Below are 19,586 nucleotides of genomic sequence, written 5' to 3' on the forward strand. Positions count from 1 at the left end.
ATAGTTATCCTGCCTCCCGTGGCTGTATTGCACAGCAGTTTGAGATGGCTGGAGTTGTGCATCTATAGAATAATGCTACAGAATGTTTGAGATGTATAGATAGAGGTGATGTTATTTTTTCTTTTTAAGAGAACTACAGTGAAGCGCACATGCATTAAGGTCTTACCTAGCCTGTTGGTGATTCACCTGATGAGATTTGGCTTTGACTGGGAGAGCGGACGTTCTATAAAATATGATGAACAAATAAGGGTAAGGAAATTTTTCTCTGACACGCACACACTCCCACTCCACTGTGGAGCGGACAGCAGAGTGGACTCTCTTCCTATTCATTCTTCCTTCTTTTCCCCACATTTTGTTACAGGGATTTTGAGTATGTGGTACACTTAAACATGATAATACTACAGAAAATAAGTATTTTTCTCCTTGGAGCTGTCCTTATCTGCATCATTCTTGGGGTCCTTTCAGAAAGCAAGAACAAAAACATCCATAAAGATTTTTTATTTAACTTCTGTGTCATAAGGATAAAAAGTTGAAGTACTGTGGTTTCCTTTGGTGTTCCCAATGTGGGAAGCATTAATACCGTTCTCATAAAATTACACTAAGCATGTACACAATAACCTCTCAGTTAATCTGAAATGTCTCTTCACACAGTTCCCCTGGATGCTGAATATGGAGCCTTACACTGTGTCAGGGATGGCTCGCCAGGACTCGTCCTCGGAAGTGGGGGACAACGGCAGAAACGCAGATCAAGGAGGCGGAGGCTCCCCCCGGAAGAAAGTTGCCCCTACAGAAAACTATGAGCTTGTTGGTGTGATTGTTCACAGCGGCCAGGCACATGCAGGGCACTACTACTCCTTTATAAAGGACAGGAGGTAATGGCCAAGATTTGTTGAGGGGCATTGAGCACAGTCTAAAGACTCCTTGTTTTGGGGAGGTAGAGTGAGCCAATACCCAGCGTTGTGGGTATTAAGACAATAACACATCAAAGCCCCAGGAATTCTTATGTTCCTTGCATTGCAGTTTGAGGGCTTCCCATGACACTTGCAGGTGATGTGCGTCTCATATTTTTAGTCAAGCTTACTCTTTTAAAATGTAACTTTGACATTAATTGAACTAAGCTTTCCATTCACTGTCAAAACAAATTTCATTTCTAGGATATTCAGGGTGGTTTGTTTTGTTTGTTTTTTTTTTAACTAGACAATCAAGTAACTGTTCCTGTTGTGTTTTGATCACAGGGGATGCGGAAAAGGAAAGTGGTATAAATTTAACGACACAGTTGTCGAAGAATTTGATTTAACTGATGAAACCTTGGAATATGAATGCTTCGGTGGAGAGTATAGACCTAAAGTCTATGATCAATGTAAGCAGTGATTTACGTTAGCTCTGTATTTCATAATGGTTCTCGATAGAGGTAGAGCTCAGTCCATTATATCTTCTTTGAGTTACTTAGTCTAAAAATCCTTCAGAAGCGTTTTTTTTTCCTAAAGTTGTCTGTTTACTGAAGGATGTAACAGCTTGTGTATGGCGTAATATTGGTTGAACCCTATTTTCTGTTGTTCAGCACTTTGTGGACTTAACAGAGGAGATTCAAAAGTAAAATGGCACCTTGTTAAAAAAAAAAGACAACAAAAAAATGTTTTAGCTGTTTTAGCTTCTCCCTCTACCCCACCAAGAAAAAGTCCCAGGCCTTAATTTAGGCTAGTGAAAGTGATTCTGCATGGAACATGGTGTGGCATCATATGGTTAAACTTTTCCATGCTTTAAGGATTTGATTCCAAATACATTTCCACCGATGCGCACTTGTTTTATAATTCTGATAATTATCTTTTTAAAATACATACGCTTTTTGCAAAAATATCTTAGAATTTAGGCTTTCATTATTTGCTGACATAGCCTGAGGCTTTGATCTGACAAATAACTTTATACTGGCACAGTGTGGTTACTTGTACACCCAGTTTCGCTTCCCTGTAGGAATGAAGAAGGTGCAAAACCTTCAAAGATCTTAATCAAATGCCTTTTCTGCCACCAGCAAACCCTTACCCCGATGTGCGTCGGCGCTACTGGAACGCCTACATGCTGTTTTACCAGAGAGTGTCTGATCAGAACTCTCCAGTCTTACCAAAGAAAAGTCGAGTGAGTGTTGTGCGTCAAGAAGCCGAGGACCTCTCGTTGTAAGTTCCTCTTGTGTCTCTAAAGGTTTCTCCTGTGTTGATATCTAGACCCAGTCTCCAGAACTAAGAAATTAATAATTTCTGTTTGACAAATGAGCATACTGACCCTTCTGTTCTGTTTTTAAGGCTGCTTAATGAATAGTCTTTTATTGCTTTTATAATTTCCATACTGCTGTCGCTATTGCACAAAGGATTTCAAGCTGACTGAGAGTCTCAAGAAGTATTTAGACTGTCATCTAAATTTGCCTTAAAATCTCAGTACACCAATATAATCTTAAACTTGAACTATAGATTTGTCATAGGATTTCATTATTCACCTTGAGCTTGTATGTATTTCAGATCTGCTCCATCATCACCAGAAATTTCACCCCAGTCGTCACCTCGACCCCACAGGCCCAACAGTGACCGCCTCTCCATCTTGACCAAGCTGGTTCGAAAAGGAGAAAAAAAGGGACTTTTTGTAGAGAAAATGCCCGTGCGGATATATCAGGTAGAGAACTCCCAAAGTGGCAACTAAATCCTACTCGTAGGAACTTTAAACACATAGTAAGAGGAACACAGTGACTCTGAAGGTGATCGTGAAACAATTCCCTTTTTGAAAGCAAAGCTATAAAATAATTCTGGATTCTGACATAAAGTTACTAACAAGCTGCTCAGTGGTGTGTTATTGTAAGCTTTGCTGTCCCTTCTCACACCATTCCTTGCTTTGAAGAAACTGCAGGCAAATTAGTCAAAGTAATGGCAGCAGTCAGCACGCAAGCAGGAAGAGATGAGAGCAGAGGAGATGCTTCATTTGAAGAACACTTGAGGAAGAATGGAGGAGATGGCAAATTACAGTCATCCTCTAGTTCTTGAGTTCACAAGAACATAAAGAGGGGGAGAAAGATAGTAAAACCAGCTTCAATTCTGTTTATGTCTGTTAGCTTTTGTGGTACTGAATTTGTTCTCAAAGGGGAAAACAAAGATGTTGAAGGCAACTTTGCAAGTTGGGACTGAAAACAGAGGTGTGATGACATTGGCAAAGCAAAGAGAGGATGACAGAACCTGGGTATGGTTTAGCTGTCATAAGAGGAAGGTCTTAGTGTGCAGGCCTGCAGCTCTGGTCCGCACAGGAGAGGGTACGGTCTTGTATTCATTTGACCTTCTGAACACACTCTTTCCTGCTGATCTGCACAAGTGCAAGAGAGCCTGTGGTACATACACAGTCAGAATAAACTCTGCAGGCTCTGCATGGCCTCCACGTGGTCATTAATAGTCACTTCAGGCCTTCTTGTATCCAGGGTTGTATTACTACAATAGACACAACTTGGCTCAAATTTATTGAGTGTCTTTCAGCAAAATCTTATTTAAAAAAAGAGGGGCTTGGTATTTAGGTATGTTATTGTGGGTGCAGCTTGTAATTACACCACAGCTCCTTGCTCTGTACGTGTAAATTTGTTAAGCAAACCTTTCAGGTTTGAAGGATGATCTCTTGGCTTTTTTATTAAAAGCAAGCAAAAAATAGAACTTATCAGCAACTTCTTTTTTTGTTTCCTTTAATGGCCAAATGAATAAGTCTCTCATCTGTTCTCTTGACTTTTGTAATGTCCATGGAAGAAAATCACTGATTTATACAAATCTTCTAAGTTACCTATATGTATTTTCCACTCCACTGAAGTAGTGATTCAGAGGGTTCAGAGAATAGGGCTGACAACAGTTTTTAAACACCACACGTATTTACATAAAAAGTGCAATTTTAGAGAAATACACTTTGACAACACTTTTAAATTTATTTTTGCCTTCTTTTACAGATGGTGAGAGATGAAAACTTGAAATTTATGAAGAACAGAGATGTGTACAGTAGTGACTACTTCAGTTTTGTTTTGTCTTTAGCTTCACTGAATGCTGTAAGTACCTAGATTTTAATCTTAGAGTACTGAGGAAATGTTGGATAAAAACAGCCGCAGAAGCTCTGAGGGTCACAGCCAGAAAAACTGGAAGGGAAGGGTTGGCATGATTTTGCTTTTCCAGCCGAGCAATTCATTGTCTTCAATAATTTTTCACACTGATAACATTTGTCTCAAAGCTGACTCTGGCCTCCTGTTCTAGCAGTGGGAGAAACGTCACTGTGTCACAGTAAAATTTCTGAAATAACACACACCTGTTTTGATGATGCAAACTGAGCTCTAGAGGGAAAGAAATTCCTTTCTCTATGGAAGATCCAAAAGTTGATGTTAGTCACCTCAAAAAGTTGATACTTTCATTGGAAATGCAGTTTACTAATTAAGTTTTTCTAAATGGAGTAATAAACAAACCAGCAGTTAAGTCCACAGATTTAGTGGGCTTTACAGCAAGTTTGTTCTTGTTTTTAGCATATATTTAACTAGCATAGTCAGCACCAGAGACTGTTTTTAGCACAGAAAAATGCTTGGTTTTATTTTTTTCCAAATGAAGTAAATTACTTGGATACAACACGTTGATGTATTTAAGAGAAGAGCATATGTGCTGCAGGCATACTTCTGCTCTGAAGTAAACTTGACATTTCTTACAGACTAAGGTAAAGCATCCTTATTATCCGTGCATGGCAAAGGTGAGCTTACAGCTGGCAGTCCAGTTCCTCTTCCAAACCTATCTCCGAACCAAGAAGAAACTCAGGTAAGGCCTTGTTCTGGGTGCTGTAGAAACGTATTCTGAGGTTTTCCCTCTTGTCATACCTACAGCAGCTTGAAATAACATGGGTAGCATAGACAGTTACAGGAGTTGCAATACACTTCTGCTTTGCGTTGGAATCCCATGGCAAAGAAATCTGAGTTTTACTGTCTCTCCCAGCTGTCTGTCATTTTAGTGACAGTGGTTTGGGCAATGAAAGGCTTTAATAGATTTAAAACCAGCAGGTTGCTTCAAAACGGTTCTCAAAGTGTTTTTGTCTTAAGCCACCTAGTGTATATTCAATTAAAGTAAAAATTCTTTCTAGTTGGCAAACAAGAAACATGGCTTAGGTTTTGGAGGGGTTTCTTCTCTTTCGTTACTGACGGTTGCCCCTGTTTTGTGAAAGGGCTGATACAGAAGAATGGATTGCCACCATAGATGCACTGCTCTCCAAAAGCATTGATGCTTGTCAGTGGTTAGTGGAATATTTCGTCGGGCCAGAGGGCCGGGAGCTTGTGAAGTAAGTACTGGTAATTTTGTCATAGGGGTTTTTTTTGTCTCATGTATCAGTAAAGTTTCCTAATAAGGTGATCTGGCCTATACTGATGTATTCCCAAAGAGTTACTGTCCACATTCTTTAAAAAGAAAATCCAGATAATCATTAAAGTTTTTATTTCTAGTCTTTTCTCTGATTGTGTAGCTTTCTGAAAATATAATAAAATAGTGCAGTGTATGTGGAGGAGGCTGCAGATGTTTAATTCAGTGAAGTGCCTTGGAATGTGCTTAAGATTATATCTAGTCACTCCTCCAAGTGGTGGGGAAGGAGAACGTAAAAGTGTTTGGGGTAAGATAAATACTTACCTGACAAAGATCACAGATAAACTGGAAAGAATTTTTCTCCACGAGCTCAAGATCAGATAATCGTTGTTTTGAAAATACCTAAGGCAAATTCTTGGAGAACTGACACACTTAGATGTGTCAATGTGAAGAGAATTTTATCTTTGAAGTTGTATTGAAGGACAAGATTCTGTGATAGCTTTTCGTTTTAGCTCTTTTGTTATTTGAATGAATAAGCATAAAATAATATTACAGTGACAAGCAGGAGTGCAGGAAAATAAGTTAAAGCTTATCCACGGAAGTACAATACAAGAAGTATCCAGACTGTTGTCCTTTTTAAAACAACAACCACCGCACTTAATCATAGAAACCCTGTGTACACGTTGATTCCAGTTCTCTTTGCAGCTTCGCCTTTTATCTTCCAGGACTTTCCTCCTGGAATGCAGTGTGAGAGAGGTGCGAGTTGCTGTAGCCACTATTCTTGAAAAAACCCTCGACAGTGCCTTGCTTTATCAGGAGAAGGTTAGTTGTCACCTCATCACCAGTGATCCTGCTGGTTGTCTCTACCTAACGGCTCCTGCTGTGTTTGCAGACAACTGCTGTGTGGTTTGTAAATGACAAGGTGAAAAGCTCTCATCTTGATCACACTTCATTTCTTGAATAGCTTAACGCTTGTCTGCTCCTGCTGTAGGAGGTAACATGCTCTGTAATTCTCAGAATTTAAGTTCAAAGTATTTGTTACCAACAATTCTTCCTGATTTCAGCTTGTCTTACAAACTGACATCGCATATTCTAATAGCTTGGAGACAGTGTTTTCTTAAGATTTATTCTGTTTTTTTCTGTAACTGAGACATTCCAGAAATCAGCTTAATTTTTAGTTGATTCTTCCTCACTCAGAAGCCTGTAGCAGTAGGAACTGAGCTGTCTTGTAGAGACCATAGCTATGGTTATTATCCAAAGGCTTCATTTTCTATTAGAAGTCTTGAGAGTAAGTTTAGGAAGTGCAGCTCTGTTACATTTGCCTAATCTTAATATTGTAGGAAAACCCAGCAGGAAATTTGTGAAAAGGAGTCATTTGTAAAATGTCTGAGATCCATTTATTTCCCTCAGGATACCTGAACCAAATCATTTGTATTAAGAGGACTTGGACCAAAGTTTTATCTATGTTTTGGCATATTCCTGTAAGCTGTCAGTGAGGGTTTGGATTTTAAGTGTCCAAGTCTTGTTTAGTCTGAAATGACTTTATTTGGGTTTTTTACATCAAATTTTAATAATTGACGAAATAGACTATTTTTTCTGTCTGGTTTCTGGGAATCTGTATTCTTTTTCATCAAGTGTCATGGATGGAAGGCGCTACAGTTGCGTAGGCTTCTGTTAAGAAAGTTTATCTTATTTAGAGCTTTTAGGAAAGAGTGCTCTGAGTACGGTACAAGCAGAGTACCGTAGTAGGGAGATGAACATTTACAATATAGCTTGATAGGTTTTGGTTACTTCCTCTTGGCTGTTAGTTACTATTTATTAACTCAGATATAATAAATTACATGTGAGTGTGTATACCCTTAGTGTGCTTTAATGCAAACGAAGCACTAACATTGGTTTTTGCATAGTGGAATGCGACAGTATCACAACATGAGACCTTGAGTGGCAGTTTACTTCTAATCTGGTTTGTTTTGTGTTACTCCACAGACTGGAACATTTGAATATCAGTTCCCTCTGAGGATTAATTTGAATTGCATTAAAAATACTGCAAATTTATGCAACTGCTGAGTTCCACCTCTGAGCGAGTTACCTACATGGCAATGCTTTCATTAATTTGTTGTTTAATATGTGCAGCATTCATTCAGAGGAGTTAGAATGAGAAGGCTGCAATCCTTTGTGAGCTATTCAAACCCATCACTGCAAGCATATCTGACCATCGATAGGATTTTGTTAACCATACCTTAACTGTGATATGTGAAACTCTTCTGATTTTTAAGCAGTAGATGACTTCTTCACATTCAAATTAATAATTGTTTTCACAGTTAAAAAGTCTACATCAACTGCTGGAGGTGCTACTTGCTCTGCTGGATAAAGATGTACCTGAAAACTGTAAAAACTGTGCTCAGTACTTTTTGCTATTCAACAACTTTGTACAGAAGGTAAGAAACCATTTTTTTTCCATTTAATTTTAAAGGACAATAGTGAAGCAGTTAGTCATCCACATTCGCAGGAAATTTAAGCAGCCCAGTGAAGCACTTCTGAAACTTTTATTAGAGTATTCTTTTTCTTTCTGTTTTTGAAAAGTAAATGGTTTTGAACACTGAATTTAGGATAAAATCATACAAAAATTTGCAAGTAAAATATACCTGTGGAACATGTAAATTCCATGTAAAAGTCTGACTGTTTGGTTTCTGTTTTGGGGGGTGGTGGTTAAGTCTGAATGTTTGGTTTCTGTTTTGGGGGGTGGTGGTTTTGGCTGTTCTTAAAAAAAAAAAGTTTTCAGGATTTTTATCATATAGAAAACAGAACAACTGACTGGACTGTGCTGTTCACCACAGTATGGTTTCTGTCTATTCCTGTATTTTTTTTTTGTTATGTTTTGGTTTTTATAGGATGTTTATCTTGCCTATGCTGATTCTGGTCTGGATTATATAAAGTGCTCTAGATAATGAAATAGGTTTTAGAGGCGTAACTTATTGACCTGTGTGAATTTTTCTTTAGAGTAGGAAAGGTAGCATTTAGCCTATACCTTTTACATTTGTTCCCTAGAGCATTAATTCTTTACCTGCACAGGAATGTAACTTTTTGTTGTTGTCCAAACAGCAGGGAATAAGGGCTAGCAGTCTTCTGCTCAGACACTCTGCTTTGAGGCACATGATCAACTTTCTCCTTGGCCCCAACCGGCAGAGCAATCAGGTAACACTTACATAGCATGTGGATTTTTTGTGCTGGAACTTGTCCATCTTCGTGTTTTTACAACATTTAAATTATAGATAAATACTTTTCATGTGGTAGAATGGACTACTATGTGGATTATTCTGTAAACTTCATGGAAGTCTTAGCCTACCTATGTGTAGTTAACGTGAAAGTAGCTGTGTTGGCAGAAGTGAGCCTCATGGTTTTGATAATAACAACAAAATTTTCACCAGCCTCAAAGTATTAGAACATGGTGGTGGACTGCTAAGGACATTGCTTTGTTTCAACTTAGCAGAAGTTGACTTAATCAGCCCATCAGAAGTTGATTAAATCTCTCTTTTGGCTCAAGCAGAATCGCAGGTGGAGCTCAGCACAAGCACGTGAGTTTGGGTATCTTCACAACACTGTAGCACTACTTGTTTTGCACTCTGATGTCTCCTCACAAAGAAATGTTGGTAAGAATTGCATTTTTATATTTTTTGGTGCCTTTGCATTTCAGTCATGTTGACTGGGAGTAACTTAATATCAGTGAGGAAAAATACAATCACTTTAAATTTAAGGCGTATGTTTGATTACTCTTTGTTTTGCTGTAAATGTACTGAGAGACTGTGGTAAACAGTATTACAGCCCCTGGAGCTGGGGGGAAATATTGATATTAGCATTATTATGCCTTCCACCTTCCCCCGTATGCCTAAAAGGTCTGTGTTTCCTCATGTGAGTAAATCAAGCTGTGTTATTGTTGGCTGGGACAGATTTGCAGCTGAACAGGCTGTATTTTGTTTAGGTTTGTTATGCCTTTTGCTAATCTGAAGGGGAGTAGACAGAGCTACTGAATAACAAGCAATAAAATACTCTCCTAGATATTTCTTACAAGAGACAGAGATGTCCAATGGAGGGTAACAGGTACAAATTACTCCTGGGGAGATTCTAATTGGACACAAGAGCAACGTTTTTCACTACAAGAACAATCAGCCATTGGAAAAATCTCACGGAAGTGTTAGATTCCCAAACATTGGACATTTTTAAGATTAAGCTGGACAGGGTGCTGGGTCGTAGACTGTGCTTTTGTCAAGAAAGGTTAGACCAGATGATGGCCATTGGAAAAATCTCTTCAGGGAAGTGTTAGATTCCCAAACATTGGATGTTTTTAAGATTAAACTGGACAGGGTGCTGGGTCGTAGACTCTGCTTTTGTCAAGAAAGGTTAGACCAGATGATCCTTGAGGTCCCCTCCAACCTGGTATTCTGTGATTCTATGAAATAAAGATGACAAAAGGGATGAGTTAAGAACTTAAGTTTCCTCCTGTGATTCTATGAAATAAAGATGATAAAAGGGATGAGTTAAGAACTTAAGTTTCCTGAAGGAGTTTAAAGTTTTCTTCTTAAAATAATAACTTGGTTTCTGTTTATGGTTAAAAGTTTCTGGAGTTGGAGGCAGTCAAAAAACACAAAGGATGATAAATGTTCTGAATGTGATGAATGTGCGACAGTGACCGGGAGTGAAATTAAAGTTTAAAGTAGTCATAGTAAATACAGACATTTTGCTTTGGCCTTATTGCAGTTTGTTTCCTTATGTTGTCACCAATATAAATGACACTTCAGTGTGCAAGAGATTGTTCCTTGGAGCAGTACCATTCGAGCTATAAGCTGGTTGAGATGAATGTCGTTAGAGATGGCGTGGTGCCAGATGAGTAGCAGTGTCTTCAACGTGTGTAGAACAATCTGATTTATTAGTGGATTGTTTTTGTATTTGCTATTATAGCTCCTGGTCTCTTTAAGCAGCGTCCACCTCTAAGCATCACCGCTTCAGGTCCGCTTCTGACGCTCCATGAAGAAGTGGAAGCCTTGTTATTCCTGTCTGAGGGAAAACCTTACTTAATGGAGGTATCTCTTCTAAATTCTGCCCTGCTTGAACCTAAAAGCTCATCTGATGTTATTTTTTTGAAGTATCCTTACATTAAAAACACTGAATATTAAAAAGCAGCCAGCTGGGGAGTATGCGGTTGTTATTTTGAGCCTAAACAAGGAGGCAGCTTTGGTTTCTTCTTGACACCTTCTTAATTTCCAGTATCTCTCTAAACTTAGGGGTCTGGTTAGTGTTTACACAGTCAGCAAAGACAGCCAAACACATTTTGCAAGCGCCCATGCGGTCAGTTACATTAAATCAGAGCAATTCAAGTTAGCACTTCCAGCTAATGGTATCATGCTTGACCAGACCCTTGGAGGTGGGCAGCAGGAGCTGAACAGAGTGCTATAAGACAGGGGGTTCAGCTTACTGGGCCATGCTGGAAGGAAAAACAGCATCTTTCCTGGAAAAAAACATAGTATTCTATAATAAACTTGCTCCATCTCTTAGAAATAATTGTATGGCTGTGTCTGAAACTGGTTTCGCCTTCCCGTTAGGTGATGTACGCGTTACGAGAGCTCACTGGGTCTCTGTCGGTTCTCATTGAGATGGTGGTGTACTGCTGCTTCTGTAATGAGCACTTCTCCTTTACTGTCCTACACTTCATCAAGGTATGGAGATAATCAAGATAAGCCTTTTACTTAAGTGTTTCTCCTCAGCTTTGGTCATACTGTGTCTTACTGGGTTATAGCGGTGCTGGGATCTGCACAACAATCAATACAGTTCATTGGATTTAGGGGCGGGGATTGGTGGGTTTGGGGGTTTTTTAGCTTTTACTTTTTAAACAAAAAATTCTCAAAAATCTGTAAAGCTATCTTGCATTTCTTTGCATCATCAGCATATTTTACTACCCAAGTAACTTTATATTTCTTACTTGCAGACTCAGCTGGAAACTGCTCCCCCTCATGAACTGAAAAACATATTCCAGTTGCTCCATGAGATCCTGGTAGGTGAAGGGTAAAGACTTGTACAGGATACAGGTTTTTGTATTGATGCATAATGAAAAAAGTCATGACTGGTAGTTTCAACATCCACGTGTCTTTTAATCCTTCACTTTGGAGTTTTTATTACTTTTTAAATTGTTGTCTTGGTAATCCGGTGCTATATGAAACTTCACAAGTCTTATTTGTTTTTCACATTAAGGTGGTTGAAACTATTTTGTAGAATAGATACAGGTATTGCACACAGCTTACTTATGTTGATCTTTTCCTTTCCTAACAGGTTATTGAGGACCCATTACAAGTAGAGCGCATCAAATTTGCCTTCGAAACTGAAAATGGATTAATAGGCAAGTAAGCCAGTGGGTGAACACTCTTGTCTCCTACTGACCCTTACGTTGTTGATGGTTCATATCATCTCCCAGTTTCTAATCCTTCTAATCTGTTTAACTTCTCAGGGAAAACAACTCTGCACTATTTGATTTAGTCACCACTGCCCCACAAAACGCTCTAAGAAAATCCTAAGAAAAATCTAAGAAAAGCATTAGAATATTATAGTAATGGCAAACTATAAGCATTAGAATATTATAGTAATGGCAAACTGGAAAGGTATTTAACAGGGGAAAAATAATTCTCTTCAACAACAGCAGTCAGTGAACCCAGAGAAGAGTGGTACTTGCTTAAGAAGTGACATTAAGGAAGCTTAATCAAGAGATTGGCAAAAGAGCAACTTTCTGAAATTAGCAGGAGATCAGAGTGTGTACATAATGTAGGGGGGAAAGAAAAGTGCCTTGGATAAAGAGAATAGCTCTATGAATCCTATAACTTTAAAATGAATTTTTTTCTCCTATGTATTTGAAGAAATTGCCCATCTTTTTGTTTTGTCAGCATCCTAATTACCATAAAAAGAAAGTGGTCCAGCATGGAAGGATGCTAATCCTAACTGCAGGATGGCCTCCTGGTCTGACAGGTGGCTCCCATTTGTTGCTGCTCATACCAAGTGTTGTGTCTCTGTTTGACACGGAAAATTTACTGAAGTGAAGTTAGTAAAGCGTTCAGAAGCACCAGAAAAGTCTCAGAAGCGATGAGAGGTTACTTCCTAGGAATTGGGAGAAGGTGCTTTATGTGCAGGAGAAATGTGTTGTAGCCCCATGGTGCTCAAAGAGCAGCTCTGATGAGTTAGTGCAGCTTGAGCATCTCTTTCATAGCTTTTGGATGAGGAGCTGCGTCAGATGGCAGCTTTCACCTTAAGTTATTTTGGATTCTGTTTTAGCGAGTTCTATTTAGCTTTGTTCTTTTTTTTCCTTTTATCTTCAGTGTTCCTCTGTTTAGTAGTTTCCGTGTATGACTGATAGGAGATAATATGTAGCAGTGTAAGATAATAGTTAAGTGGTTATTTTATTTCTGGGCAAATTGGTCCCACTTGGACCAATCTTATTCTGCAACTCGAGCAATAAGTGACCTTCTTTCCTCTACAGAGGAGATGTGCAATTATTCAATTGAATCTTTATGTCGAAGGCTTTTTGTGTAACATTATTAAATCATACATATTTTACAAGAACTTCTCTTGAGTTTTGGGAGTGAAAGTTCCAGGATGTGGGAATTCACAGTATAGAAAACTTCCTGGTAGGAAGTTTTGCCCAAGTCTCCCAAAGGAGAGATTCATGGCTGTTAACTTTTGCTATGCTTGTTTGTGTGAAGAAGCTCTAAACATTCTTCTAGCTTTGCAAGTTTTGATCCAGGTGGCAGTTGGTGATCTGGCCTGTTTGTAGGGCTTTCAAACAAATATTTTTTCCTTCAGACAGATGTAACCATAGTGATTATCTAACACGGAATGGATTATAGGGGAAGAATAAATGCATTAGGAGAGAACTGTTTAAAATTCAGGTACCGCATTTGAAAGAATTACTGCATTTTCACTTTGATCTATTTTTAATCCAATAGAGTTGTGGAAGTATGCAAAACTGCCAGCAGTAGGGCAGTGTGTTTAACACAAATACTCATGCTAACATCTGTAGAAATAACTTCCATCACTGAAGTTGCAATTTTAGCTTCATCTTTGTTGTGTTTTTGGACTGGCTGGTACACAGAAATCCAAATTATGTGTTTTAATCCATGTGTTCCTCCCCACAGCCTTGATGCACCACAGCAACCATGTGGACAGCAGCCGTTGTTACCAGTGTGTCAAGTTCCTTGTTACTTTGGCTCAGAAGTGAGTAATCCCTTTTGCAGAATTCAACCTCAGCCCTACCTTAGGCCCCTCTGCAACTATTTAGGCTGCTGCTCTTTCTGCTTTTGATCAGCTTTATCTTTTGTTACGGGGACATAAGTGGTGCTCAAAGGTCTTTATTTGACATGTCTCTGAAGTGAAATCTTTACTGATTAGTATCTGAGATGGACTTCATATAGCAGCTGATAATTGCTGTTTTTTAAAGGCAAAGGTCAGCTACATCCTGTAGAGCAGGAGCCTGGCTTTAAGACCAAGACAAACACATGCAAACTGTCCCAGCTTTTTGAAATATTATGATTCCTGAATTCTTTTTTTTTTTTTTGAAACTTGGCATATGTCTCAATAAATCTCTGGAACACGTGAGTCTGTGTAGTAGACTACTTCATGTAAACTTTACTAAGTGTTATTGCTCTGGTTAATTCAGTTAATAGCAGGGCTGTATGGTTTAGGTCAGAGTTTGCAATAATAACACCACATACAAAGGGCAGCAGCACAGAGGGAAGTCTTTGAGTTTATTTTAGGTTTGCTAGAATGCCTTGTTTTTGACTAATTAGTGTAATTTCAATTTCCAAGGTGCCCTACTGCAAAAGATTACTTCAAGGAGAATTCCCACCACTGGAGTTGGGCTGTGCAGTGGCTACAGAAAAAGGTAATTTGGCTGTAACTTTAACAGAACAACTGCCACTTTTTTAACTGTTTATGATGAGAGTTATAAAATCTCCATCCTTTATATGACTCTTTGAGTTGATTCTTAAGGCAAAATACAAGCTACTTCATTCTTTACAAGGACAGTTTGGATGCAGCCAAATCTGATGCATGCAAGAACTTCAGTAGGCCCCCACGTGTTTCAGATGTAGATGTGTGAATAAAACCAAGTGTGAATGGTCACAATGGTCACAAAATTATCATTCCTTGCCACGTGGGAAGCTTTCAGTACCACTGCATCATGTTAGAAGGCTTCCTTTTTCTAAAACAGCAATTCTCCATTGCCTGCGTGTCGATGCAAGGGAGCGCGTAAATGGGTGAATTCCTTACAGAATCACTGCAGCTTTGCACAAAACAAGGCTGTTGACAGATGCAGCTTTTTTTCCTCCCACAAATGTATTTTTTTGTTCTTCCCTCTGAACTTAACATAGCTTGACCAGCACACCCAAGGACGCTTGGGAGACTTGGAGCTCAGCAGAATCGGCCCTGGTTTGCCTGCGGTCAGGCAGGGCAGTGCTTGATCTCCCAGTGCTTCACGTACCACACGATGGTAGCCCAGCTCCAGGCTGCCCCTCTGTCCCACCAGCTGCTGCCAGGCAGATGTCAGCTCCATAAACCAGTGCCATACTGAATATGGGAAGCAGAACTAGTGGGATGCTTGCAGTGCAGCTGGCACAACTTGTTGCCGCTCTTCTCTTGAAACACAGCGAGCTGACAGCCTCCTGCTGTCCACATTTTCACTTTGGACTGGCTCATGTAAACCCTGACTCCACCACTCCTCAGCTGGCATCCAGTAACTTGCCAGTTACCACGTAGAAGGGAGATGGTTGCTAGCTTTCAGCTGCACTTTCAGCCTCTCTGACTGTTCTGGCCGCATTAAAAGTGCGTACTTGTCTATGCCCCAGATCTCCAGCTCATTGCCAAAGGATTTAGGAAGCTTGTTCCAGACTTGTTAGCTCCCCCACCATCACAAGTGGATGAGACTTTACACGTATTAAAACTTGTATGGCAATTTTATGGCTTTCTTGGCTTTTTATGCAGATGTCTGAACATTATTGGGCTCCACAGAGTAACGTATCCAATGAAACGTCAACAGCAAAAACCTTCCAGCGCACAATTTCAGCACAGGTATGGCACAGGCTGGGGAGATGGTGTTAAACTGCTGTTATTTCTTTTTTTGCTTTTTTGGTTAGCATCTTTGGTTTTGGCAACTTCAGTGTATTCCGGTGCACTTAAGACCATTCTTCTTTTAGAAGCCCAGCCCCTGTGGTTGTTCCTGAAAAAACTAACCCGTAGATGATATTAATCGATACCTCACAATGCCCTGTGGTGACTCAACTCTCTCACTACAGCAGCTTTGTTTCAGAATCAACTTTGGGGAAAAAAAAGTAATTAATAGTGTCCTGTTTGCATCTCAGGACACGCTGGCCTATGCCACAGCCTTGCTGAATGAGAAGGATCAGTCTGGAAGCAGCAACGGGTCAGAAAGTAGCCCAGCCAACGAGAATGGAGAGAGACACCTGCAGCAGGTAACAATAAAATAAAGGCATGTTTATCTTCTGTTAGACAGCTTGTTCCTGGGGCTTGGGGCAGAACCACAGACACCATAATCATGCACCTTACAAAAATAACGTGCCCTCTCTTTTTCTCCCCATCCCTTGTGTGTATTGAAAGGGCTCAGAGTCTCCTATGATGATCGGTGAGCCCAAAAGTGACCTTGATGATGTTGACCCGTAGAGGATACCTACGAACACAAAACCAGATCTACTCAAACATTTAATGCCTGGTACCTACTGAAACTGGAGTCCTGTTGCTTAACGCTGTTGGAAGAGTCTGGAAGAGAAGTGGCTTTACAGGATCGGAGGCCGTGCTGGAGGAGGTTATTTCCCTCAAAGCTAAAAGCATTTTTTTTTAGCCACGAAGCCTTCAGGTCAATAAATACTCTAGAAAACTGCAACTTCACCTGCAGTAGCTTATGACAGTCCAGACACCGAAAACAGTTTGTCAAGAAGATTCTATCAAATACACAAACGCTAGTGGTTGAATTTTTATGTGAACATTAAATGAGTGAATGTAAAACTGTTGCTTTTCTGTGATGCTGCAAAAAAAAAAAAAATTTTTTGGTTTTTATACAGGAAACAGAAACCAGACTTGCCCTTATGTATGGAGGGCAAATTTTTAATCTTTCTGATAATATTGAATAGGAATATTCAAATTTCTGTAAAGATGTGTGATGACTTACATTTCATTGTAAAATATTAGTTAAAGAATGGGTTTACATAAGGACTTCTGTATTTAATATGTCTCCCTGCCAATTTGTAAAGCTCTTTATGAGAAGATTGCTCTGTGAGGAGAGTGATTTCTTATGGAAGGTTTGGTCAAGGAGCTCTGGAATGGGATTTTTTTCTGGTACCTTTCCAAAAACCAGACAATTGGGAAGGGCAATGAAAGAAAAGCTTTGTTCTCTAGAGATGCAGGTGTTCACTATTACAGGATGTTGGTGGGTTTAAGAAAAAAAAGTTAATGAGTAGTTTAAAAGGAAAAAAAAAAAGCACTTTAAGATGGAATTCTGTTGCAGTTTTACTCATTAAATTTTTTTAACCTCTGGAGACATATTGAATAAAAGGTAGTCTCAATCATGTGATCTGCAATCACTTGCTTATGCTTTGAAATTACTGAGAAAGTTGGTATTGGTTGTAAATGATGAATAACTTCTTGAGTGAGTTGGAGACACTGTTGTGCAGATTTTATAGCAGTTTTAACACGGGGGAAAAGAATGATTTGGCTTTGTATTTTCACTTGACCAGGCAACGTTTAAAATCTCACAGCTCTTTTGATTTGCTCATAAAACAACTGGAAACCAGTTGGGATGATTTGAGCACGGTTTTGTTTTCCGTGTCAGGTGCAGTTCAGTGATTTCTGGCTCTGGCTACCAGCTTCTTTTGTGCCAACTAACTCCTCGTCTTTTGTACATTTTTGCGTTCGTCACGTTTTCTGCACTGCTTTTTGCCTTTATTTATGGATTCTGCCTTACTTTAAAAAAAAAAAAATTATATAAACAAACATGCACAGAAACGGGGGGCATCTTAAGGAGTGCCTGGGTACCTCCAGAATAGATAAATTTGCCAAGTTAAAGGCACAACCAGCCAAAAAGTGCCTTTTATTTTTTTTTTTTTCCTTTTTACATACTGTTGCCGAAACAAGAAGCAGCAGACAGCTTTTCACTGTTGTGCACTAATATTGAAATTAACCAGTCATTTCACTGTTGGAAGTAAACACCTGACCTGATTTCAGCTGTTACAGCTTTATAACTTATTGCGGGTTAAGAGAGCCGGTGTCCTAAACTGCGGGTGCGACGGAGGAAGGGTGGTGGTGGTGTAGTCAATCTCTCACTTTCTTTTCCAAACAAATGTCTTCATAGACACATGGCAGAGTTTAGCATTTTATAAATGTTTCTGATTAATGTGCTGGGACATTTTAAATGTGATGTTTTAAATTAATTTGGAATAAACCATTTCTTACGGATACCCCTTCTTCCTTTCCCCCCACCCCCATCCCTGATAACTTGGTTAATGGGTCATAAATCATCCCGAGAAGTCAGTACACAGCGGTGATGGTGACGGAAGAAGCTGGTAAATGTTCCTATGGGTTGGCACCACTTGTCACTTCAGGTTCCTGTTATTTCCTATGGAAACAACGTCCTCGATTTTTCCGCAGGCCCAGAGAAGCATGGATGAAGAGAATTGCCTCGGGATGGCTCATCACCACTGTATACTTGAAACCAATACAAACTTTTTCATGGTTCTGCTCACGCTTGTACAAAGTCAGTGGTTTATAATTTGCAATCAGATGATACTCGGTCGATTATTTTTTTGTTTCCAGCTGCTGTCATTTGAACCTGCTGAAGATTATTTTTTGGAAAATAAGAGTTCAACAAAAACTAGTTTTTGTGTAAATTGTGATGCATTTCTATGTTGTAATTTTTACTGCCAATCTTTTTGGATGAAAATGTTTTTATACAGCTTACAAAAATGTTGGGTGAGGAGCAGCCGCAGCCTGCCTGTGAGCAGGCGGGGAGATATTGTCCAATTAATATGTAGGCATTTGGCACTGGAAAAAAAAAATAGGCAGTCTTGATGAACAGTCTTGGGATTCCTGGTCAATGGAATAAAGTTATTCCTTTCACAGAAAACGGGTGTAATCTTTAGACCACGCGTACGCTGTTAACGCTGTTGTCTTGTTGATCCTCTTATCTTGAAACTTCTCAGGCCAGTCCTGCAAGGTGATAAGCTGGGAGAGGTTGCCCCCTGATCGCTGTTTTGGCTCCTCTCCAGAGTAAATCAAAGCAGCTGAATGGCCCCGGAACCGCACCGCTGCGTGTCCTTACGCTGTGGCACCTTCTTCTGCCCTCTCAGATTAGTTATCAGCAAGTGTTTTCTTCTCCTGACCTTCTCAGCAGAACGATTTACCCTGGCTACGCTTGAAGTCAGGGATTAGATCAGCTTTTCCGTGTCAGATAACTCAAGCCCAGATCGCTGGCAGATCTTGCTAATACTGCCTTTTCTGTTGGTGTGAGGGCAGAGAGCTGGGCACACAGCAGTGCCATGGTCCCCGTGCTCACCTGTGTCCTGCCTTCCTAACCACGGCTCGCTTTCCTGACAGGTGTCTGTCCTCTGTTCTAAGGGCAAAGATTTTTATGTTTCAAGCATAAATGTCCATGCTCTCAGGCTGAGAGAGCGGGGATTGTTCAACCTGCAGAAGAGAGGGCCTCCAGGGAGATGTTATAGCCCCTTCCAGGACCTAAAAGGGGCTTCAGGAGAGATGGGGAGGGACTCTTGATCATGGAGTGGAGCAATAGGATGAGGGGGAATGGTTTTGAACTGAGAGGGTAGATTTGGATTAGATATCAGGAAGAAATTCTAGACCTGAGGGTGGTGAGACACTGGAACAGGTTGCCCAGAGAAGCTGTGAATGCCCCATCCCTGGAGGGGTTCAAGGCCAGGCTGGATGGGGCTTTGAGCAACCTGGTCTGGTGGGAGGTGTCCCTGCCCAGGGCAGGGGAGTTGGAACTCGATGATCTTTAAGGTCCCTTCCAACCCAAACCATTCTGTGAGTGGGTATCTCAGTGTGCTGATGGGACTGTCCCCAGCCTACCCGGCATCAGCGCCACCTTCTCTTGGGCGAGGGAGGCTTTGCTGCCCACCTACACACAAGATACTACACATGTTTTGAGAGCTTACAACCTGCTGGTTGGGCTTTTGCCATCTTTAGGGAACA

General features: G+C 40.1%; 1 protein-coding gene across 2 annotated transcripts in view; it reads left to right on the forward strand.

Moving 5' to 3' along the window:
* The window catches only part of USP24 (ubiquitin specific peptidase 24), a 69,864-nt gene extending 51,363 nt beyond the window's left edge, over positions 1-18,501 (forward strand). For both annotated transcript variants that reach the window (XM_014939344.1, XM_014939343.1), the window contains 21 exons: positions 130-249; positions 652-872; positions 1,236-1,360; positions 2,030-2,171; positions 2,511-2,661; positions 3,962-4,057; positions 4,702-4,805; positions 5,206-5,319; positions 6,062-6,158; positions 7,658-7,774; positions 8,439-8,531; positions 8,884-8,986; positions 10,293-10,414; positions 10,934-11,047; positions 11,317-11,382; positions 11,658-11,724; positions 13,508-13,586; positions 14,178-14,253; positions 15,351-15,437; positions 15,728-15,838; positions 15,984-18,501. In XM_014939344.1, coding sequence (XP_014794830.1) covers positions 130-249; positions 652-872; positions 1,236-1,360; positions 2,030-2,171; positions 2,511-2,661; positions 3,962-4,057; positions 4,702-4,805; positions 5,206-5,319; positions 6,062-6,158; positions 7,658-7,774; positions 8,439-8,531; positions 8,884-8,986; positions 10,293-10,414; positions 10,934-11,047; positions 11,317-11,382; positions 11,658-11,724; positions 13,508-13,586; positions 14,178-14,253; positions 15,351-15,437; positions 15,728-15,838; positions 15,984-16,046 — 2,268 coding nt within the window. In that variant the 3' untranslated portion in view covers positions 16,047-18,501. The remainder of the gene's footprint in view (positions 1-129; positions 250-651; positions 873-1,235; positions 1,361-2,029; positions 2,172-2,510; positions 2,662-3,961; positions 4,058-4,701; positions 4,806-5,205; positions 5,320-6,061; positions 6,159-7,657; positions 7,775-8,438; positions 8,532-8,883; positions 8,987-10,292; positions 10,415-10,933; positions 11,048-11,316; positions 11,383-11,657; positions 11,725-13,507; positions 13,587-14,177; positions 14,254-15,350; positions 15,438-15,727; positions 15,839-15,983) is intronic.
* The last annotated feature ends 1,085 nt before the right edge of the window (positions 18,502-19,586 follow it).

Source organism: Calidris pugnax, unplaced genomic scaffold, assembly GCF_001431845.1.
Source record: "Calidris pugnax isolate Ruff unplaced genomic scaffold, ASM143184v1 scaffold18, whole genome shotgun sequence".
NCBI lineage: Eukaryota > Metazoa > Chordata > Aves > Charadriiformes > Scolopacidae > Calidris > Calidris pugnax.